At 50.6% G+C, this 24,686-nt stretch overlaps 1 protein-coding gene across 1 annotated transcript in view; it reads right to left on the reverse strand.

The window, feature by feature from the left end:
• LOC149341848 (protein FAM117B-like) overlaps positions 1-23,896 on the reverse strand; it is a 143,013-nt gene extending 119,117 nt beyond the window's left edge. Inside the window, exon 1 of the mRNA XM_089544097.1 lies at positions 23,261-23,896. Coding sequence (XP_089400223.1) covers positions 23,261-23,525 — 265 coding nt within the window. The 5' untranslated portion in view covers positions 23,526-23,896. The remainder of the gene's footprint in view (positions 1-23,260) is intronic.
• Positions 23,897-24,686: the final 790 nt, after the last annotated feature.

The following is a 24,686-nucleotide window of genomic DNA, read 5'->3' on the forward strand; positions in this document are numbered from 1 at the left end:
CGGGGAAAGAACCCTTAGCCGCACACCAATGTGACCACTGAAGTGGTGGCCAAGCAGAGGGCGCCTGCATGCTTCCGCCTCCACACTGCCGTCTGCATGCGCGGCTGGCACCACGCCGCGCGTTGTGTACGAGAAGTACGCATTCGCTTGCCTCAAAAGCAGCGCCGCATAGTCTATGTATAGTCGCGCATATATCGCGTCGCCATTGTGGCTGTCGGCCGCAGCCGCCGGACGCCTTCAAGACCGGATCCGCTGCCGTGCGCACGGCTCTGTGTGCTTGAGATTTTCGCCTGCGTGTGTGTGTGCGCCCGTACGTAGCTCAGCACAGCTGCTACCCAGGAGGGGCCCGCGCAGATTTAGCCACCGGGTCCTCTGAGCTGGAACAATGGACGTGGAATCCGCGGCCGGCCGAGCGCGCGCGCACTCGCTCCTCCGTGCGTAGCAGCAGCGCCATTAGGGGGAAAACAAAGGCCAGCGTCCAGCCTAATTTGTCATCTTCAGCGTCATTCTCGGGGGGGGGGGGGGGGGGGGGGGGGGGGGGGGGGGGGGGGGGCGCGGGCGGAGGAACCGAGCCCGATCTCCTCCGGACAGGTCAACGTCCCACGCCGTTGGAACTCTAGGAACGCGTTTCTCCCTGGTTGGAAGCACTTTCCGGAGAAATGGCAACGTGCTTAATTAACGACGGGAGCTGCAGAGCGCTGTGGCAGGTCGGTGCTTGTACACCTCCGACAAGAAACTTTAAAAGAATACGCGTCTCCCAGTGGCTTTGTTCTCCCAATTGGGCTTTCTCAGATTCCTCCCAAGAGCACAGTTAGCGGGGCAGATTCTAATCGCGTCCCTGTCTCGGCTCACAGGCGAGTCGCGCTGTTTTCGCGAGGTTAAACTGGGATGGCCCGCCGCCCACTCTCTGGGTTGCGACAGGCCAGGTTCGTGCTGAAGGATCCATCGGTGTAAAGCCACCTTCTAGAGACAGTGTGCGCTCCCCTTTTGTTTCTGTCTGTACCCGTTGGGTTGTGCGCGATTACCGGCAGCGGAGCTGCGTAGAACGTTGCGATTCAACTTTAACTGCATTCAGTAAAGCAGCCGTCTCAGCTAACTTGGTTTGAACCTTGACAGGTAACTTGTGGGCGAAAAATCACGAGCACGACTGAGGCAGGTGGTCTCCAGGGAAGCAGCCTAGGAAGCAGGTGGGTCACCTATATGTCACGTGGCTTTGCGGCGTCATCACAACCTGCCCACTGGATGGCGAGCACTTCCACTAGTTCTACTTTTACTGCCTGCAGTTGCTAATAAGGTAGTGGTTTTTCTTTAAGGTGTGCGGTTCTGATTCGCAGTACTGAACTGTGGGAAATACCTAGAGCACACACTAACTATGGTTACCAGATGCTAAGTAATATGCCCCGTCGCTTCTAAACAAACGAGTTGTTTCATAGCCCCAATAATTGCACTTTCTACCTTTTTCATGCATTGCACCGTACATTGTATACTTCATTAAACACTCTCCTAATCTTGTAATTGTTTTTGCTTATGTCTTGATTTTGTACCACATCCTCCTATGTCTGATGCGTTATGTTTGTATTCTAGTTTTGTTGCCAATGCCATGTTTTTAGGGGCCGTGAACCCCGTCAAGCCCAGTTAGAAGCTTTTTGTTGACGGTCCTCAGCATCTGTAATGTGGATGTTGGAATAAAAATGATGATGATGATGATGATTATCAAAACGCGTTTCACCACCGCAGCTCTTCGTGCTTCTGCTATTTGCGATGCAATGAAGAAGCTCCACGAACACCTGTGCGGTGCGCGCTCTAAAGGCTCGTTGGTCACGTGACGTTGACGTCACGATCACGTGGCCACGAGGTGGTCACGTGATACGCTACACCAACGACGACCCACGAACGAGTAACACCTTTGCTATAAAACAAACCTCGAGTGCTGCCTATAGGACGCAAAGGGCGATCCAGACAGCCATCAAGCGACCCTTCCCGCTTTCCCATGGCAGTATACCTCCTCGAACACTGAGTGCCTCGCCGTGTAGTAGACAGGGGCGCCTTCTGCACGGCGTGAAAGCGTGTACACAATCACGAGGCCAGCGGCTGACGGGCACGAAGACAGAACAGAAGCCCCCCCCCTCTCGCGCATATATAACTCTCACGGCGGGCGGCTGTGAATGGTTCGTATATATCGTGGTGTCCCCGTTCGACGATCCACCCGCCGGCCTTCGCTCGTCTCGGCGTGCCGCAATGCAGCATTGTATGCGTTCTTCGCTTCTTCCATATGCACACCTGCGCCGGCACCCTATGGCGAGGCATACACGAGCGTTTTCAGTGGTGGCACTTGACTGCGCACCCGCACAATAAGGCACGAAAGGAGGCGGCAGAAACAAAACCTCAACAGGACAAGCCGTCAGGCTAGTAGGTATTGTTGCACCGCGTTTTCAGCAGCGCGAGGACAGAGCACCGAAAGCTCGGCGCTTGTTTGTCTTCGCGCCTCTCTCTGCTCACTCCTGGTGCACGCGCTGATGAAAACGAAAAATAAAACCAACTCGCTTTCAACCTGCCTAGACGATTCTTCGCCCTGTCACCATCTGCGCCGGCCGGGGCTGTCTTGCAGCATTTACGGAGTGGCTCGACGATTAAAGAAGCACATTAAATCACCAGGAGTGTTTGCTGATTCATTGCAGTTTGCATTCTGCAGGAACCTGCAACCTGTCGCACAGTCCGTAGGCGTTTGGTCACGTGCCGCTCCGAGATGGTCTCGCACGCCATTCTCAGGAACCCTATACGCAGAGCTAGCCATCGCAAACCCTGTCACGATGAATCTCCAGCCCATCAGAAAAGGCTGATGCAGAGGAGGTCTTTTCTGCGCTAACGAAGCTTCCTTTCGAGAAGACCGCTTTTTCCGTTCGCCTGTCGCAGTACAGTTCAACACTTCCTCCGCACTTCCAGAGCAACTGAAAAGCTGCCCCGCGCAGCTCACATCCAGCGCTTCCTGACAGTCCACACCTCGCCTATCCGGGCACTTCTATACGCGTATAGCTCTCTCCCCATCCCTCTCTCCTGTTTCGCCTGATCGGGAACCAAATGTACCAGGGCTGTCCATATTGCTCCTTTATTGATTTTGAAGACACGCATGCTTCCGTTGGCGCTGAACAGAAAACTTTAGAACAAAACATCCACGCGTCTTCCGACGTTGCACAGTAAGAACGCTACCAATCCACAAGTCAGGTTACCGAAACAAACGTCGGCGAATTTCCGGGAATTAGCTCTGTCTTTCACGACTAAGGCGACCAACGCTTAAGGGCAACTCCGACGTTTTTCCTACCTCCACGGTACGCCCTCCGCAGTCTTCTGATCTCTTGTGCCGCATTTCGCAGCCGGGAGGAGCTTTGTTGCAGCGCAAATAAATTCCATTCAGTGGCCTCAAGGAGATTTCTGCAGGCAGCCTCGCCTGTTACGGCAGAGTTTGCACTCTCGTTGATATTCGCTCTGCATTTGCTGAAGGGCAAACTTTCGACCTTGTTTTTGGTCATTTCAGAGACAATCAAAGCGCACACTATGTTTTCTGACAGTATCCATGAAAATCGCGCACGCGTGTGTGTGTGTGTGTGTGTGCGTGTGTGTGTGAGAGAGAGAGAGACCCTTTATGAGTGCGCCGCATAAAGGGGAGCTGTATAAGGAGGAATGTGATGCGATTCTCTGCGTTAAAAATAGTCCTTTAGGCCCACAGCCTGCAGACACCGTCGCGTCAGGGTCTGCTCATCGTCGCGCACTTATCGAAACAGCAGCGTCATCACGCAGGTGAGCGGAGGGGCAAAAGGAATGAGCAACGCGAAGGGTCGACGCGTGCAGGCAGGCAGCAGGCGCGGACGCGTACACACCACGCGCACACAACAACGGATGCGACCAAGCAGCGCGACACGTGGAAACGCAACGCAGCCAAGCAAGCCGCGCAAACCTAACAGGCATGCGCCAACACGAGGCGAAGCCAGCGAGCACGAGGTGCCGGCGCGAGCGCTTAAACCCCTGCACCTTCCACTGCTGTGTCAATGCGCCAGGTGTTTCAGAGAATGCTTCAAGATAGGCTCCTTGAGGTGACTGAGGCATAGTAATACCAGAGATGGCGGCCATCAGAAAACAGGTAAATCACGCCAACGAATTCCTGATAGTTAACTTTTTCAGCCACTATAGGCTTGATTTATAATATACTCCAGGTTGCAATTCAGGATTTGCAGTCGGCCGTTAGCAATAGCCACATCAGTTTTTAGAATTTCGAAAGCGCAATCGGTGCTGTGGCTCGGGGAATTCGCTCCATCACGCAGCGATAGAAGCGCGTGGCTCTGCCGCTTTGCTGCGCTCGCCGCTGCTCTCCGCTCCAGCCCACACTTGAGGGAGAAGGTCACGCGGCACATGTGAGTGAATAAGTGCACCGGGAGACGTTGCCTCGCGCTAGCCGCAGCCGCGAGCTTTCGAAAGCGCCCGTCTCTTGCCAAGTTGCGCCGAAAATCTACTAACCTACAGCGTCGTGGATAGAAATCGGTTAACTAGCTTACTACAGTTAATATGACACCTGTTTTCTGATGTCCCCCAACCCCGGTATTACGGTAGGCTACCGGTCACAGCGATCAGCTAATTTGCTTCGTAATTGTAAAATTACGAGCAATTAAATGTATGCTGACCTGGTCATGAGGACTGCCTATAACCCAGCACTGGCAAATCTTCGTTCTTAAACCCTTGGGACAAATTGGCTTAAGCACCCTGTATGCATCAAATCGCACTGCCCACGTTGTTCCAGTCTCGCAGCAATCGTCGGCAACGCGAGTGCATAAACATTACAACTCTCCGCGCGATCGCAAGTCTGTTATAGTGCAGCTCGATTCCCCCATCTCTACACTTATACGAATTGTTCTCTAGAAGCGTAATGCGCCGAAAAGATCCTTAACAACTTGGCATAGATTCTGCTTTGTTTACCGCAAACCGATATATCTGGCATCCCATATTTATTTCTTCCGCGTCCCCCCTGCTTTCGCCTGGGCAGCGCTCTTTCCGGGTTTTCACTTTCGAGCCCCAACAGCATTGCACCGGCGCCACATCGACGCTGACGTCGTGCACTGGAGACGCACACTAAGAGAGCTGCAACATCAAAGAAAACGAAAAAATGTCAAACCCAGGTGCGCCCATACATCGTCCACCTCGAACAGAGACGCTTCACGACTGCGATCACACATCATCACAGAGAACAGTAAACATGAACCACTGTCGAGCAGCGCCGCCTTCCTTTAATTTTCGATTCCGGAGAAGAGCCGAGAGGACCGCGCAAACGTTTTTAAGCGAGCAGAGAGAGAAACGCTGAGGGAGAGAGACCAGGACACGAAACAAGGCGCCGCCGAAGCGGAGTCCGAAACAACGCCGCGTGACCGAGAGGAATTGATATTCGAGCCGCGTAGTCCCCCTCACTCTCTTCCCTCTCCGACTTTTCAGATTAAGTTCGCCCAGCCCGCAATCAATATTTTGGCACAGCGCCCCGAGATGAGGGAGGGGAGGTAACAAAATGATCGTCAAAGAAAACCAGGGTGGCTACAACAGCGGCCCATCGCCTTTTGTTTTCGGTTCGCCTCGTGGATGCCGGCTGAGCGAGCGCTAACTGCATGCAAATTTGATTCTCGACTCTGGAAGCCCAGGAGGGGATAGAAAGCGAAACCCGCAAATGCCAAGCAGCGATTCGCGCACCAGTATACACTATTCCGAGGGTATGCCACCGAATACTCCATGCAAGGACGAACGTGGTGGATTAGTACACAGAGTGTATAGAGTCTTTTGAAAGCCATACAGCTATACCTTAAGGGGGAGGTAGCGCTCCTCTTTCGCACACTTTTTTTTTTTTTACGAATAATCGCACAAGCGGCAAATTTCGTGAAAGTATTCGATTCGCATTCAATTCGGCTCTGTCACTGTTCGATTCGGTTATCAGCTGAACTTGTCGAATTCGAATCGGCAGCTAAGCTACATTATTTGTGTTCGATTCAATTCTGAAAAAAAAAAAAAAAAAAAAAAAACTATTCGCACACCCCTGGTGTGTTCAGTTAAGCCAATGTATCCCAGCGGGCAGGTATGTGCCAAAAAGTAAAGTCAGTTTCCAAACCCTGTATCGGACGCGAAGCTCCCAGACTACTACCAAATATTCGCAGCAGATGGACGTTTCATTAAAGCCTCTCTAAGTGGGAGCAACTGCTGCGACAACAACACGGGGTTATCCAGAAGTTGCATTAAGTGCCTTCCTGCCTGCATTAAGCAGAGGTTTTCCTAATCTGGCATTAACTCGTTAATATTTTGTATAAAAGGAGAAATACGTGCCCTTGCTCACACGCAAATTTTGTTGCCACATGCAGTGTGCAACTTTTGTAAGGGAGTGACTGTCGCTGCGGCCGCGCGTGTTGCCGTCAGGACTGCGAGATGGCACCTCTTTCGCATGCAAAGGCTTCGGAAAGGGTTTAACAAACTACAGCTCTCCCTCGGTACCGCGAGGGCCGAAAGAAGCACAGAGGCAAGGCAACCTCCAGAAAACAACTGTGTCTAGCAGAGCGTCGGACATTCAGCAGGCAATAAGGTATACGATGTCGTGAGAGAGAGAGAGAAAACTTTTATTGCTCTTTCAAGAGATTCGCGGAGATGAAGACTTCTTGGTCGTCCTGCTTGGGCGCTGGCGACTTGAGTCTTCGAGCAAGGGTGGGCCCTCAGTCCAGGGCTCCACTGAGTCGTGCCGCTTCAACAGCGTGCTGTACCAAGGCCCTCTGGACCTCGAGCTCGCTGCTGGAGAGACAGCTCTCCCATTGCTCCTCACTCGGTGGTTGATAATTGTGGAATGCTATGTTTCTTTCGCACTCCCAGGTAATGTGATAGAGTGTAGGTGTACCGCCGCACCAGGGACAGTCTGATCTGAATTGCGTTGGTGACATTTTGCTGTATATGTACAGGTTAGGAAAAGTGTTCGTCTGCAGCCTACGCCATCCTACAGCCTCTTCCCTAGTCAGTGCTCTGTGTGGTGGTGGATACCTCAATCTAGTTCCCCTATAAAGTTGTAGGGTCTCTGCGTAGCCTCCCTCGCACGTGAGTAGCCGTAACTCCGGGGCGTCCGATAAGCCTGCTCGGTAAGTGAGCCCTCGAGCCAGGCTGTCCGCCCTTTCGTTTCCTGCTACGCCTGCGTGAGCTGGCACCCAGATGATATGCTGTATAGGCGTTTTTCCAGCGGAAGCTGCCGCCTCGCCGATGATCCTAAGGGCGATGCCGCTAATGTTGCCCTTCGTATAACTCTTGCATGTTTCTTTCGAGTCCGTTAGAATGTTCAGGGAGCGGCCTCTTCTATAGCCTTCGGCTACCGCCAGCGCGACGGCAATCTCTTCGGCCTCCGCTATCCCCGACACTCCCACTGAAGCGCAGGAGGTCATTTCCCCTGTACCATTGACTACCACTACAGCGGCTGTGCGCTTCTCTACGCTTGCGTACATAGAAGCGTCCGTATATAGTGTGTTTTCGGATCGGCCTAGCCTTTTGTCCATCTGCTCGGCCCTAGCCCTCCGCCTCTCCTCGTGTAAGTTGGGATCCATGTTTTTAGGCAATGGCCCTACATTGAAAGTCCTTCTGAGGTCGTCTGGTACTTCTGTGTATCTGTCAGCCAGACCACCGGTGTTCCGACCCAACCTCTTCAGGAGCGCCCTTCCTGTGGGGGAGCCTCTGAGTCTAACCAGTTGTGCACCCGTTTGAGCCTCTGCGAGCTCGTCGAAGGTGTTGCTGACTCCGAGCTGGAGCAGTTTTTCGTTTGATGCGTTCCTGGGTAGGTGCAAAGCGATCTTGTAGGCCTTCCTGAGGACACAGTCGGCCTGCTCCCTCTCCGCTTTCGTTGTAGCGTGGTAAGGCGTGAACCACACTCCAGCGAAAGTGGCTCAAGAGAATGCTCCCAGCTGAAAGATGCCAACATGCAATCGGTGAAGATGGCTGGCATGCACCCCGCCCCCCTCATGTCAGGAAACTAAATCACTCGAACATAAATCATTTCCAGAGATGCGGTCGATTTAACCCAATACAAAGTAACGGATATGGTGGAATGCAGCACTCAACCAGTGACGAGAAGATGGTGGCTCGTGGGGAGGCATAAGCTGGAACATCTGGAGCGGGGTGGTACTCAGTAGTCCTGAACTTCCCACAACCTGCTAGCCGCGTGGGGCCGATAATTATGCAAAGCAGCGGCCACGGCGGTTAAACGAAAAAGTAATTATAGGCGCATGGAGCCAAAGGCTGCTACGATCATCACTAGCCGCAGTGGCTCAGCAGCTGCGGCGTACACGGTAAGCAACCCAAGGTGGTCGAAAGCAATCGGCGTAGGCCACGTGGCGCTAAGGGACGTTAAAGGGACGTTACCCGCGGCGGCGCAGGCGCGAAGTGTCATCTTCGCAAATTCATTTCTCTTATATCTTACTTTTAATACTTATGGCTGGTTATAATTTAGTTCATAAGCATGTTTCTGCTACCCACTGTGGTCAAGAAATTTTACTTTTATTATGCTAAACTGCAGTCGCCTTTAGCGCCGGTACCATGATCGCTGCAATCGTTTCGACAGTGGCGGCACCCACGGCGCGGACGCGCAACTTGCAACATGCCACGGCCTTGGTTAAACGCCCACATACCGCACCATACCACACACCTGACCAGTTGCGTAATGTGACGCAGTAAGCAGTACACCCGACAGGGACAGCGCAGCAATGTTCCATTTGCGGGAGTTTACCCTTGCTGAGGGCATATGAGGAGTAAAATATGGCGAAAAGGAAATTTTCAAGGAGCTTCAGGGAATTTTGTGGGCCGAAACTGTCCTTTTTTTTTTTTAATTCCTGAGACGAAAATTTTCGAGCCTAATGGGGGGAATTTTTGGTTACGGTGCAGTGAACTAGATAGTTACAGTACGAAGCATTTAATGGGGCATGCGGCCAGGAATAAAACGTCCCTGCGTTTCTAAGTCCTCGACAGTTGGACAAATAACGACGCAAATGTACAACAAGTTAAATTAGAGACCGGCATCGCGGCAGTGTGACCGTCGACGATTGTTTACCCAAGCATCTGCTGCTGCGTTGCAATGTTATGTGGACGTGTAAACGAGTTTCACTGCGGTTCCTCCCTGAGTATTTGCGTGTAAATGCAGATCCGCCCACCTCAGACTTCGCTACTTGCTTCCACTGCCGACAAGCACGCCAGGATGCTAATCAAATTCTTCGCCAACCTCCGCTTCATGTGCATACTCGTGTACTTCCAAGCAGCTTCGGGCGGTTTGCTTCAAAGTTTTTCCTTCCAGCGACCGTAAACACCCTTTCACTCGTATGCGGAATTTCATTCACTTTTTTTTCTTCTTTCCTCTTTCCCTGGATCCCCCCAGACGACGGACGTCTCCTTCCAACTCCTCCGTCGAGAAATTTTGATCCCGAAGTCGGCGAAATCGGGGGGCTGCTACAAGCGGAAGCAGAGTGCACGCGCAACAGTGCGGGAACTGAAAACGACGCTGCGAAGACAGCACGGCATTTGAGAAAAAGAGCGAACAAACAAAACGCGCAGGCAGACAGACGAAGCAGACCAAGCTCTCCGCTATAGGGCACACCATGCATCCGCGGAACACAGACGCAGCAGCACACAAGCAGCAGCGCGGCTTGCGCACGCATGCAGCGCCGCTGAAAGCCGCGCCCCGCATGCGCCGGCTTACTGAAATACAGGTCGTAAAACGACAAAAGAGAGAGAGAGAGAGGTGGGGTAAGAACACAGGCAGTGCGGCAGAGGCTTCGTGCTCTTAGAAGCAGCCAGCTCTCCCAGCCGGAGGCAACGTTATACGCGCTCCACTGAACAACCAGCGGCGGCCTTTCGTGCCTCCATTTTTCACCTTCTTTTTGTTGTCTACTACTTTTCGCTTTTTCCTTTGTTCACGGGCTGCTGGCAAAACACAGCAGCCGGAGGGAAATAAACGGAAACGATACACAGGTTGCGAGTTATCTCGACACACACGCACACACGACGATGCGAAGCCAGCGGTTGGAAAGAGCGCACACAGCTACGGCGGCGGCGACGACAACGCCGCTTAGCGCGGCCATGGCGCGTATAGTAGGCCTCGGCGAACGGCACAGAAAACGCGACACGGGCAAAGAAGAAAATGAATGACGTCGCACGGGTTTCCGAAAAGCGGTACAGAATGATCGCCTCAGCATTTCGGTAGTGTCCACTCGAGAACCTCAGTCAGAAGGGTCACTCAGTGAAAGAGTGCAGAACTACCTGCGCATGATGCACCTTAGGAGCGAACTCTTTGTTTCGGCCATAGAGTTTCTTACTATTACCTAGAGGGAAAGCTGGCAACCCGTCTATAGGAGTTTGCATGGAGACCCCTCGAGACCGCTTCAGCCACCATGGGCGCTCAAAGCATCATGGGGCGGTGAGCTACCGACTACAGAACTTCAACTTTTGGCCAAAAAATAATAGAAAAATAAAGCTGTTTGATAACTACAAACGTCCTAACATTCAATATCTTGTCTAATGATTGCAACAAACGAGCAGAAGAGCATTTAGGTGCAAAGTTTGCCCAAAATAAGAGACGACTCGCTCTCCTATTGGCCAAGTAGTGAACACTATAAAAACTAATATTTCGTAATGAACAGGTGCTTTTTTAAAAGTAAATATGTTTTCAAAAAAAATGTTGTTGCTTAGATACTTCAAGAAGTTTTTTAATGGCATTTCGGAAAAGTAAACCTTTTATTGGCGTCGTGTGTCTATGCGTTTTTACTACTATAGTTTTTGCACACTGCGTTCGCGCGAAAGTCGTCTGCGCACACACGAACAGCGTTTTCGGAATGAAATATCTCAGTAGTGCCACTCCGTGTTCCCGAAAAACTACGACTGTTCCGCAACAAGTAGCTCACCGCCCCATGATGCTTTGAGCGTCCATGGTGGCTGAAGTGCAGCGCCGCCAGCTTTCCCTCTAGGTAATAGTAAGAAACTCTATGGTTTCGGCAGACACCCCTGTCTGTGCTTAGCGTGCGATCGGAGCGAATCCCGGCATCTTTTTTTCGGTCGCCCCCTTTCTGTCACCGCACTGAGGATAAGGGAAACAGGGGGGAAAGGTGCAGAACAGACACATTTGTCTCAACCACGCAATCTTTCCAGCGCTAAACATTACACGTGTACTATTGACGCTTGTAGTCAGCGTGATGGCGGATCCGTGAGAAATCTTCAATACTAAGCACCCTGCAGCAAGCAGCCTGAAATTCAATGGCCAAGTCTGCACTTGTATGTGCACCTCACGCAGCACATCTATCAATAACAGCATTATTACCCCAGTCGGCAGCTAATTCGCACTTTACGTGAATACAACTGCCACACCACAAAAGTCTGGCTTATCGAACTATTCCATACACCAAAGAAGTATGAAACGGAAATTTAGCAGCATCGAGAAAATTTGTGGTTGCTTGTTTTCTTATTTTTTTTTCATCAGGCGTAAGACGTTGGTAAACATGGATCACTTGGTCGTATCTGCTTTCGACAGGTAAATAATTCATGATCGAATTTTTTTTCTGTCCAGTGCTCTCGGTTTCAACAGCCGAACGATGGAAACGATGGATGTGACGTCAGAGTTTAGTATAGTTATAAGCTGAGGCATCAAAATACTGCAAAATCTCGCACGTAGTCGAGGCTTCGGCGCACGTAACAGAGCCCTAGGTGGGTGTACTGTGAACGCTTAATCAGGTGTCCTTCAACACAGCGTACCATCATAGCTCTAGGTTCAGGTTTGATAAACACGCTAAGTAAGCATTAAACAAATTTGCCTCTAAAACATGTTAACGTCCATCCTCAAAAAAAAAAGAAAGTTAACAGGTGTCCACGAGTTCTCTTTCCAGGTTGTTTAAATATAGACGTTATCCCGGTGACGTGGCACTGCAGCTCAGCTCAGACGTGTCTGCGCCCGCGCTGCGCACTACAGCACTAATTTCGTATTTCAACAGGCGACCCAGAGCAGAGCTTGAACCGGCGAAGGAGCACAAAATTCGCCTCGACCAATAAGAACTCAGGATTCGAATCCAAGTGACCCAAGTATGCATTTAGGTTCGCGGAGCAAGAGAACGTGGTCCGGATCGCCGACTGGGCTAAGCCATAAGTGTGATGAAACATCTGCACCAGCCTCTCTGGCAGAGGTTTCTCCTAGCCTAAAGAGGTACAGACAGTTTTGGTGTTTTGTGCCTCGGAAGAGGCCTACGGGCCTAGTAATCATAAAAAATGAGCTCAAAACATTACTGGGCAGCGTTAACAACAGCAAACTATTCGTTACCGGCAGTTGCGGTCTCGGTAGGCGTCCCAACATGGACTACCACATTCCTGATGGCGGCGGCGTCGCGGGAAAGCACTGGCTGTTCATGCGAACAACCACCGGGTTCGGTGACGTCACAATAATTGGGGCAAGTGCACGTCGACGTCACTCAATGAGCAGGTGGAAATGACAAGCCGCTCCTCGGAAAACATTCAAAACCATATTAGCTATAGAAGGCGTCTCCTTACGCCCACAAATGAAATCAAGTCGTTTGTTCGCTTTCGAAATTTTGTGTCTGCGCAACACAAAGACGCGCAACTTCTCCCGATTTCTGGAGTGTGCAGAACGACGAAATCGCGGCTTCCGGGAAGGTCAATACGAAACGGAGGCACCACGGACCTGCCATTCCTGGGGGAAGAAAATGGCCATTCACGCGGCGCCTCGTTAGCACTGCCGCGCAAGCATGGCTATATGCGTGTTTCGCTCACTGCGTGCGTGCCACCAACTGCGAAAGAGACGACGCATGAGAGCCCAGCCAGCATATTTTTTCTCCCTCTTCCCCTTTTCCTCTCGTTCTCCTTTCCTCACCGAACAGAGCCACGTGAGGCGGCGGTGAAGAATGAGCCTTTGGAGCGAACAGTCTTGATCACACGCGACCGCGAATACTTCGGAAAGCATGCAGGCTAGGTCAGCAAAAACGCAAAGCACGCACGCACTGCAACCCCCACAGGAAATATCCCTGACAGGCTGGTCCGGCTAACTGCGGCCATGAGGCCGACAAAGCGGATATTCCGCTGGCAAACGCCCGTTCCAGTTCTCGCGACGCTGCTGCGAGAAAGCCAAGTTTCCAGACGACGGCGTTGCACGAAAGGTAATCGGTCTCCCCGCTTCTTCTTTTATCGTTATCTGCACCCAGGAAACAGATGTCCCAAGTTCGCTGCTTCTTGATTCGCATGCGCCCCCCAAAAAGGAACAAAACGAGCCAATCCAGTTCTCAGCATGCTCCACAAGCGTGTGCTCGAAAGCCTCGCAAATGGATCTTCATTTGGCCCGTGGCACACACGTGCTGCACCACTGCAGGCTCATGCATGTTTCATAAGCACTTTGAGTAAGCCACGTTTTGTGTCGAGGTTGCTTCTTTCATAATGGCGCCACATCGCAATTTTACTTCTATATACGGTGCGTTGGGGCAACGCCGGGGTGCTTCTCTGTCCGAAGTTTCTTTTCAACGACTTCCGATATTTGCACGAGAAGTTCACTGAACGCTGTGTTCGTCCAACGACGTCAACGTGCTAATCTACCAACACGTCATATTCCTTTTTCGCACATACACTCTCTTGAGACTGACGTCACTTTTAGTCAAGTCTGACGTAGCGTTCTGGTCTTGAAAGCAATTCGTAAAATTATATTCTCAACACAAGTACTAGGTGAATAGATTGCCATCCGCACGAGGACAAAATACGCAATTAGAACAACATGCACAACCCAATTTTAGGTGATGTGGCAACGCTGTAGTCTAATCATATTCGATTCGCATATTCCTAACGCGCATGAAACCAGTCAACCAGTTCTACATGCAACAGTAATTAATAGCACGTAAGAGCTATTACAGCTGTAGGTAGATGAAAAACTACCGTTCGATTAGCAGGCAGACCCATCAATTGGTTAACTGAAGTGATTAAAACGGGAGACAGCCTATCAGGATCTAACAATACTTTCTCACGGCAGACGAAAGCGGGGAAGTGCACGCATCCATTAAGCAATCTCTTTTCACTTGTTTTTGCTGCAGCCCGCATAATCGAACGCCACACAGTGGGCTCATGGCAAAACAACGAAGACGACACTGCGTCGGCGTGGGCAGCAAGATGCTGACATTAGCAGACACCGCTGAGAGAGGCGTGTCGGGACCGAGGAGTGGGTGGGCTTACTGGACGACGGAGCACCCGGTTTATGTAACGGACGCCATTTCACGATAAACCACGATTTCGTTAAAAAAAAAGTGAGTAATATTTAACAATCAGTTCCGTGCTAGCCCTTTTCCCTCTCGCCTCATTTCTCCCCACGGCAGTCCTCAGAAATGTGAGAATGTGAGTGAGGCTTACTGAGTAGAAGCCGCGTCTATCAGAAAACCGGCAGGCATACAGAAGCCCCTTCCCTGCACAATGCGCGGACGTCGTAAAAAAAAAAAAAGGGGGGGGGGGGGGGGGGTTCGCAGTGTCGACTTCACGCCGCCAGGCGTGAGAAGGAGCACCTGGACCGCTCCCACACACCACGTCTAGATCGCAGGTCGCGATAAAGCAGAATTTGCGTACAGAACGTCATGTCACGGCGCGCCCACCTAGAGCCGAGACAGATCCGTACGGCGGCGTTCAAACCTCGGCTCAAAACTGCAGCGCAACAACTCTTTCCCCTGCAGACAATAGTTCGCCTAGCAATCATCATTTCTACGGACCTGTTCTCTGCTGTTTGTGTTGTAAGGTCATTGGAAATGCATGCATGCATGCAACCTAGACGGTGTCCTGTGGAAACTGATAATGTTTGTACGCTTTTGTACAAGTACTCCAAGTCACAGGAGAAGCAGAAGAGGAAATCTACTCGTATAAGCAGCTGGATGGATGGATGATAATCGCTTTACCCACTCTACAGGGCGGCAGCTTGCGCCACCTAGCCTGTGACCCCCCCCCCCTTTTTTACCCCATCACATGTTTCCTCTCAATTTCGCTTTAAATTGCCTAATTCGACATGTTCTTTTTTTTTTTCAAATTCACTCCTCCCTTGATTTTCTCCGCCAATCTTCTAATCTTCCCTTTGTCAAAGCCATGCTTTTCTCATCCATTAGCCCATCCTCTCAATAAAATCCCAGCGCCCCCTCTACGGTTTATGGGGTTTAACGTCCCAAAGCGACTAAGGATGAGAGACGCCGCAGTGGAGGGCTCCGGAAATTTCGACCGCCTGGGCTTCTTTAACGTGCGCTGACATCGCACAGTACACGGGCCTCTAGAATTTATCCTCCAAAGAAATTCAACCGCCCGCGGCCGGCATCGAACCCGCGTCTTCTACGTCTGTCATTGTTCCCTCTGGAAGGAAGTTCGCGCACCTCGAAACCAAGTGCTGTATGGTCTCCGTTTCAGTTATACAGGCAGCGCATAATAAATCCACATCTTCAAATTTGGACTTGCATGTTTTCGTTCTCAAAATCCCTGTCCTAGCTTCGGAAAACAATTCACTGCCCCGCGAGACATCAAATAAATGTTCCTTCTTTCTATCCTCTTTTAGTGCCCTATACATGCCTAGCTCTGATTTTCATTGCATTCTTTCGTTCCACATATTTCCCTCATCTTTACCTGCTTTCCCACACTAATATTTTGCTGAGCCCCATCCTTCACCGGCAGGTATTTAGTACTTAGCTTTCGGGTATTGTTCGCCCATTTTATATGATACTTTTCATACATAGGTACTTATACAACATTTCTGCCCACCATGTTTCCCCCATTTCGGTAGGTCTCTGAACATATTTCAGTTAGCTAATTGCCCCTCGAATTTCGCATGACGCCCGGCCGATGTCCCCTTGGGATTACCTCATTTTTAGTGTCCCCGTGTACACCCAAGGCTAACCTGCGTACACTTCTTTGTCCGATTTCTAGGACTGATTGCACTTCTGGTTTCATGCACAGGACTGCACTATGGAATGTAAGGCCTGGTACCGTAACTCCTTTCCATACACCTCTCACAAACTCATACCTATTATACTTCCATAGTGCTCAATGATTCATAATGCCTGAATTCCTTTTCCCTTTGTCCTTCAGAATCCTTTCGTGCTCTTCCAGATGTTTTTTCCCTCCATTTAGCCACATGCCTAGATACTTATAGTTATACACATGGTCAAACTTAGTGCCTTGTATTTCTAGTGGGTCTCCCTTCTCATCACAATGTACCACTATCCCAGAGTTCTCTCTGGTTTGGTTTATGGGGTTTAACGTCCCAAAGCGACTAAGGCTATGAGAGACGCCGTAGTGGAGGGCTCCGGAAATTTCGACCACCTGGGGTTCTTTAACGTGCACTGACATCGCACAGTACACGGGCCTCTAGAATTTCTCCTCCAAAGAAATTCCAGCCGCCGCGGCCGGGATCGAACCCGCGTCTTTCGGGTCAGCAGCCGAGCACCATAACCACTGGGCCACCGCGGCGGCCAGAGTTCTCTCTACTGAAATGTCGACCTAGCTTATCGCCCTCCCCTCCACAGATCTTAACTAGTTCCGGCAAGCAATCGCGCTTATCTACTAGCAGTACAGTGTCGCCCGCATACATCAGTCCGGCTAGAATTGACTTGTTTTCGGGCCTGGGCCTCCATATAACTCACATCAATTCCTTCCTTACTCGCCTCCAACCTCTTTTCCATTTTACTCATGTATATCATGAAAAATAGGGCTGATAGTGGACAGCCCTGTCTTAGCCCACTTTTAATTTTAGCAGGTTTTGTAGTTTCTCCCGCCCATATTACCACCACCTCATTTGTCTGTATATGAACATTGAAGAAACTCGACCAGGTTGCCATCTAAACCATATCCCTTCAGTTGGCCCTAAAGCTTTTCCTGATTCAAAATTTCATATGCCCCTTAATGTCTAAAAATGGTATCCAATCCACCTCCAACTTGCATCTGCTATCTCTTTTCATCGAGATAACGAGGAGACTATTCTCCAACCTTCTGTCCTTTCGGAAACCGTTCTGCAGCTCTCCTAAGACCTGCTCATATTCCGCCCATTCTTCCAATCTCATCTTTACCATCTGCATTGCTAGACTTTGTATATTGGTCTCATCCTGCTCAATTTCTAATCTTTTGGTACGGATCCCCCCCCCCCCCCCCCCATTATCTCTTTAATGACCTGTCGTCGTAATTTTTAATGTTTTTTTTTTCGGCCTAGCATGTTAATATTAACCTCCCAAATATGCCATCTGGTCCTGTCGCTGTTCCTATGGGAACCCTGCTTTCTATTCTGTCCTTTCCAGTCATCTCTCTGAGCTCTTCCTCCCCTGCCCTGGTGCTGCCATTGCTCTCCTCTATTTCGTTGACCTCAGGCCCTGCAAATGCAGCCACGATTGTTTGTCTGATGTATTACTGTGCTTCCTCTGCCTCTACTCTGTCTGTCCCCCTCCTGTGTGGTCAGTGAGTGTTGGACCCCCTCTGTTCCTTATGTGCTCCAAAAATCTCTTTGCAGAATTTTATATATATATATATATATATATATATATATATATATATATATATATATATATATACTACGATGAAAAAACTTTCTCGACTGCTGATAACATAAGGAAAGAGTTGAAGTACACTTCTTAGAGAAACATTTATTTACCGACGGTTTCGGACGGTGGACCGTCCTTCATCCACCCTGATGAAACAACCTTACCCTGATGAAGGACGGTCCACCGTCCGAAACCGTCGGTAAATAAATGTTTCTCTAAGAAGTGTACTTCAACTCTTTCCTTATATATATATATATATATATATATATATATATATATATATATATATATATATATATATATATATATATATATATATATTGATCTCCATCATCCGCTGGACCCCTGCTGTTCCTATTGTGGCTTGAATTAACACTGATGCCTCCCTTTTGCTCTGAAGGTATTTACTCCATTCTGAACCCACTCCACCCGGTGTGACCCCCCTTTTCTTTGCCAATCTGTGTTCTCCAGATGCCTCTTGGCGTCGTGCTACAGCTGCCTTAAATTCCACGTCCTTTTAGTTTATATTTTCCCTTCCTTCTTCCCTTTTTGATTTGGACCTTCTCTAACTCCTTTGAAGAATCCCCACTAGGTCATCATATGTCCACTCCCTATTCAGCTGCCTGGATACTATTTCTCCAATGTGTTTCCACACTTCCTGCAGCTGTACATCGTCGAGGTTAGGTTTACCTTCTCTCACTTGAGTTTCTATTGCTGATACTACCCTATCAAAATTAATTTAAATTATTTAATCCAGGCTTTTCGCACCTTCTTCGTCGATTTCCATGCTACCTAACCTGTCACACAGTTTGTGGGACATTAGGCGGCAGTCAACTGTGAGAGCTAATTCTTTCCCTTGTCATTTCCCTTTTCTTTTCCTTAGCCATTACTAGATCATGGGCCCCACAAAATTCTCTTAAGATCTTCTCTGTTGCATCTGTAGCTCCATCAAAGTATTCCAAATGAGCATTCATATAGCCCAAGACGATTATTTCCCGTTCCAAGCCCAACTCCCTGATGTCTTTAGACGTCAGAGAGTTCTCGTTTCACCCGGAAGACATTTGGTCTTACGAATTCTGTCCTCTTTCGCTCCTCCGCCTGCACCCCGGTCCGCTTGCGCTCCTGGCGCTGACCCCTGGGACACCGCTGCGCCACGGCACCTCTGTTCTTCGCTGCCTTCTACAGGTGCTCTCCTCCCTCCAGCGATTTCCACACTGCCACGTCCGCCCTGCTTCGCTATGCTTTCAGCCTTTCTGCCTCTGTCTCAATCTGAACTCCTCCACCCGCCTCTCAAATTGGCCTCTTTTCTCTCGCTCTAGAGGCTCTCTACCCTCCTGCTCCGCTCACTCTCGAACCTTGCTTCGAACTCCACGCCCGCTCCTTTTCTTCCTTATTCACCCTCTCGACCTCACTCGCCAGCTGTTTTTGCAACTTCCCGATTATCTCCCGCATTCTGCAAACAAAGCTCGTCTCCTGCACCTCTGTCACACTTGAAAACCCCGTCTCGTCCGGGAAGCACCATTGGTCGCACGTCTCGCACTGGACGAGGTACCCTCCCCCATCCTTGCCTTTCTAAGCCGGACGACCCATGTTTTCCAGCAGCCCTGCGGGGGTCACTCCCCCGCCAGTACGCATCGTCAGAAGCAAACAAAACAACTGCTACGCCCGCCTAAAAAAAAAAAATTCTAAATGAAGTGCTGACATATACGCTCCAAGCTAACCTCACTTTAACTAGCTTTGTAGCTTTAACGAACTAAACCGCCTTCGCTCATCTACTTCCCCAGAGGCCAGTGTTGTGCACCGCCCCGCGCGGCCACACCGAAATGCGAATGGGAGCTGCGTCACCACGGCAACGGCGCAAGCTTCTCCCCACTTCGCATCACACGGATGTCGAGACCGCGCACAGGTGGCACATACAGGCTACAAACATCTGCTACATTAATTGGTAATGGATGACGGTACCGACCTTTCGCTTGCGACATATACACAACTACGTCGACAGCAACAGAAAACCTCCATGACACAAGGGTATGTATATAACAACTCAAGAAAGAAAATACAAGCGCGGTTCATTTCCGCTTACGAAGAGTACACACATCGCACCTTTGGACTGCAGAGTAATCGGGACAGCACTAACCTTTCGCAGCAACGTCTCCCCAGGGTTAAGTATTCGTGCTCGAAATGTGCCATTCACGAGCCACTAATCCCTGATGGTAGCCAACCAGCAAGAGCGTCCTATACTACTCGTATTCGTCAAGCCTGCCTACGGACGGCAGTGGCGTGATGTATATTCGTATCCATGCGTTCCGTGCCGCCCTATTGAAAAGAACGCCGCAGGCTACAACTGACTGAATTCTGCGAGCCCTACACATTTTTTTTTTCCATTTACTTGCTTTTTTTTCCTTTTCTTCATGCGCCTTTGACGCTGAACAGATTCACCGATTAGCCCACAACAGATTTCTCCAAAACAAAAAAAAAAAATCAGGGAATCAGTGCAAAGCAAACCTAACCGCGGCCCATATGCCGCCGACAACTTCGATCACCGCGCATACGCCGAAAGCGCTCGAAGCGCCTTCAGTAGAAAATTCGAGGCAGCGAGAACTTTAGTGCACACCAAACGGTGAACAACGCAGCTGCCGGGTGCTGGCCGCGGCCCGCAGTCAGTGCAGCCAAGAGAGGCACGCCAAGTGTGAAGAATACCAATCGACGCGACGCAGCTTCTCGCTCCAGCTTGACTAAATTAAAGGGCAATTCAGAAAAAGTAAACACTGTCAACTCCACGCGAAAATATAAAATTTAAAGCAAACGCCGCGGAGAATAAAACGGTGTACACTGCGCCAGCCTCTTTCTGGGTGTCTGGAAATGTCAAGCAGTCATTGATCAAAAACATATTCGATTGCAGCTGTGTTTCTAGACCGTGTGGTTTCGGTGCTGAGAGGGCACACTTTTTCTTTTTCTCGTTTTTCTAAGCGCGAACAGTGGTAAAATTACGATGCTTAAGCAGATGTAAGCAACGCACAATAAAGGACACAGAGGAGCTCAAAGATCGATTCAACGCAACTCGCAAAGCGCTGACCTTCCTGTTATTTCTTTTCCCTGTATTAGGTCATGAAACACCGCTGCAAGAAACAAGGGGCCATGATGGAATAACAGACATCCCTCAGAATAGAAACCAAGCGCTGCAACTGATAAGCACGGCAGCCAAAATGATACGTGATGCACTGCGCGGGACGAACGAGAGCGCTTTTCACTGCTTACTCATTTTATCTGCATGGCCATAATGGCAGTGACGAGGAAATCAGCGTTTAGACGACACCTATTTTTGACCACTTCGTTTTAGGCAATAGCGTACACAGGTCGTCCGATGGAAAAGCCGTCGCCGTGACTCAAGATTGAGAGGAAGGCCTCAGAAACGTGTCGGAAAAGATTGTGTAGGCCTTGTGTATGACGCGATCTCGGATAATAATTCACTGAGCTGTCATTAACAGATTGTCAGCAATAATACGACCTGACGCTGGTACCAATGCCAGAAAACTGCACGGACAGAAATTGCCAACCCCTTCAGCAGTTCGCTCAGTGGTTATGGTGCTCGGCTGCTAACCCAAAAGACGCGGGTTCGATCCCGGCCGTAGCGGCTGAATATTTTTGGAGGAGAAATTCTAGAGGCCCGTGTATTGTGCGACGTCATTGCACGTTAAAGAACCCCAGGTGGTCGAAATTTCCGGAGCCCTCCACTACGGCGTCCCTCATAGCCTGAGTCGCTTTGGGACGTTAAACCCCATAAACCAACCAATTCTACGCGCGTCAATATGGCTTAGAGATACGAGTGCACACGGTCCTCGAGCCGCGATGTGGATAGAACGATACCTTTTGAACACAGGCGGGCGGCATAACCCACCTGCTGCGGGACTGCCCTGGCTTCGCCACCGGGCGTTCCGAGATCCGACCCTACCGCCTCAACTATCCCTTCTAGCAACTGATTCTGATGTCAGAGCAATGTGAAGTTGCTGTCTAGCAACCTCACTCCCACGGCCATGCGTCTTTCTTACCTAATAAAGGACTTTCAACTCGACTCTTAGGCGGTGCCTAAGCGTCTCCTAATTTTTAGTCATGGAATACAACTCAAGAACGAAGCAGCAGATGCCCCTCGAGAGCAGGCCCTCCTGGCTTCGACCGATTTTCATGACGCCGCGGTTAATCGGATTCATCCGCGCATGGTTACTCCCCACTCACCTGCCCCTCCCTGCGATTTCACCCTAGCCAGGGGAAGAAGCGGTCCACACCATTGGCCGCCCCTTTGAGGGGCCGTTTCGTTTCTGAGTTGCATGTATACAGACTACACAGCCGAAGTTTAACGGTTTATTTACGATTCCGCACTCAACGACGGCACTACTTCCGGGTTCGTACGAAAACAGACAGCCACATGCTAGAACACTCCGTCTTCCGCAAAGCCAGCATCGAGTGGCCTTGCTCAAGGCCTGTCCTGCTTCTCTTCTCCCTGACAACCCAATAATAAAAAAAAAGCAATGCTTCTAACTACGAGTCATCCGAAAGGCTCCGAGCTGACGGACGCTAACCTTGCGTGAAGGAAGTCAGCAAAGGAATTTCGTTATTCGCACAGAACTGCCCAAAAACGAAGGTAGCGAACCTGAAATTTACGCGAGTCCCGCAAAAAAACACATGCTGAGAGTGGTGGCGGTGGAGAAGTGACAGGTTGCGAGCAAAACAATGTCAAACGAACACTGATAAATTACACGAACTGGACGACCCTGAGGATTTCAATAACTGAAGGACTGAAAAATGCGTAAGCTTACAACAAAAGTAGGCCTGTGAGACAAGTGTCATACCTTTTATTTTTTTGCACGAGTCGACTTAAGATATCTGATGCTTTTGACATGAAAAAAGAAAAAAAAAACGAATCCACGATTACTGTGCATGCACAACTAAATGCCAGGGGATGATTCTTGATGCGAGCCCACATGGCCACGTACTACCATCGAGAACAATGGAATGACATACCGTCAGATAATAGCACGGACATTTTGTAGATATAGTACACATCAAAAGCAACTCAAGAGATTCACGCCAGAAGTGAGTCATGACATTAACCCTGTAAAAATCTCTTTCGTTAATATGATTTTTAAAACAAAACTGGCAGAAAGTCAGTAAAACGACTTTCAGGCACAAGCAAGTGAAGGACCAAACCAAGGCGACACGATCGCACCACGTAGTACAAAGCGCGCTCAAACAAAATATACACGACACCGGAACAAAACTTCCCGGCGCACTACCGCTACAGCGAAGTCGTAGTAAATGAGGTTAAATTGTGGTAGATCTGCGCAGCTGTGTTTGTGCTAACGATAAGCAGCACTTACGTGCGTTACAATCAAATATTCAAGTATGTAGTACTGTACAGAGATGGGGCTTGTGAAGCCACCACTGCGCCATTGCACGAATGCGCAGTAGGGAAAAACAGTTAAGAAAAAATGCTGCTACGTCGCTCGCTCGCGTTCACGGCCAAGAATTATCGAACGGCTCTGCAAACGGTGCAGGCCAGCTGAGATACGGTAGCCACGGCTCAAGCTGCGGGCTGTGCAGCGTCCAGCAGCACATGCGGGCGAACCGGCCAAGCAAGAACGCGAGGCGATTCCGGCCGCAGCCGGTATCGCAGAGAAGTGGTAGGCTTAGCTCACCTTTGGGCCCCTGCGCCGCCGATGAGGCTTTGATTTCCGGTGATATCCTCTGATCTGGCGACTGTCTGCTTTTGATTCGGACGCTGTCATGCGCCCAGCACACCGGAGGGGAGGGAGACGCCCTCCTGGCAACGTTCCTCTGTGTCGGGCTTCCCTGTCGCATCAACGCCAGCGGCAGCGTAGGGCGAACCGGCTTGCTAGACGCTGCAGCCGCAGCCACGGAGCTCGGCGATAGCCGGATCCGCTGTGGAGGGATCGCGGACATTGCGCGCCTACACCGCAAGCTGTTCAAGCCCTGAAACACGCCTCAGACTGACAACTCGAACGGCGTGGAACGTAATCCTTCGTTCTTTTAGCGACCGACAATACCGTCCGCTATGCGTGAGACCGGCCGGCGGTTGGCTGCCGCGAGCGTTGTTTACTGCGGCGATCGCCACCACCTAGAACTAAACCAGTCGGCAGACAATGAAACGGCCGATGATGGGGTTTACCTAAGGGCCAGGCAAGAGAACCTAGACAACGAAGAACGAAACGAACGCACCGAACGAAAAAAAATAATGCAGACGGCAGCGCAAAACACACAGCACCACCACAGGTCCCTGCCCGTGCCGTCTGTCAAAAAAAGTAATTCTCGCTCCCAGCCGGCGGCGGCGCCGGCGAGCACGCTGCCAACGAGAGGCAGGTCACGTGGGTAGAGCACGTGACTGGCAGGCGCTTCTCCCGTTGGCCGGCTGTACGCGCCGTTTATCAATGAAGAGGTGGGGCCTACGCACACTACGTCACGACTTGCAGGCCCTCGCGCGTTGTTGTAGTAGCGGCGCCAGCGACGCTCCCACAGCGGCTCCTCGCGCCTTGCCGTATTGCCCCAGTAAACTACCATCACGTGGCTCTAGGCCGATGCGTCGTGTCTCCCGAATCCGGTGGTTTCTGCGACGCAGGCTGCGATTTTTCTGTTCCTGTTTGCTATTTACTTCTGTCCCTGGGCAACAGACTTCGTCGGCGCCGAAACGAGCCACCCTGTTTTCTCGGCGCAAGCAAGACCGCGCACAGCAGACGAATTCTGTCGGGCTGCCATCAGCGCTGGCGCGGCGAAGCGTGCAGCGCCCCGCGTTCTGTAACGATCTGTCCGCCTCTCAGCTCGAACGCCCCTGAGCTGCTCCCAGGAATGTCTACTATGTATCCGCGACAGGCTGGATAGCTAATGAGACCGGCGCGACGTTTCTCCTCCATTTCCATTTAGCAGTGACGTCGAGGCTTATGCTCGCGGTATTCATAACGTAACGACGCTGTGCGTGCATGATAATTTTTGAGTCATGGTTCAAATATGTAAAGCGCATGAAACTTGCTCTGAGAGACGACGCGTTGCCACAGCGGTCAGGCGGATAGCGGAGATAAGCACTGCAACAAGCTCTGGACGAAGTCGCCA

The sequence above is a fragment of the Amblyomma mixtum genome, chromosome 5, assembly GCF_055824585.1.
Source record: "Amblyomma mixtum isolate Tamu chromosome 5, ASM5582458v1, whole genome shotgun sequence".
Classification (NCBI taxonomy): Eukaryota; Metazoa; Arthropoda; class Arachnida; order Ixodida; family Ixodidae; genus Amblyomma; species Amblyomma mixtum.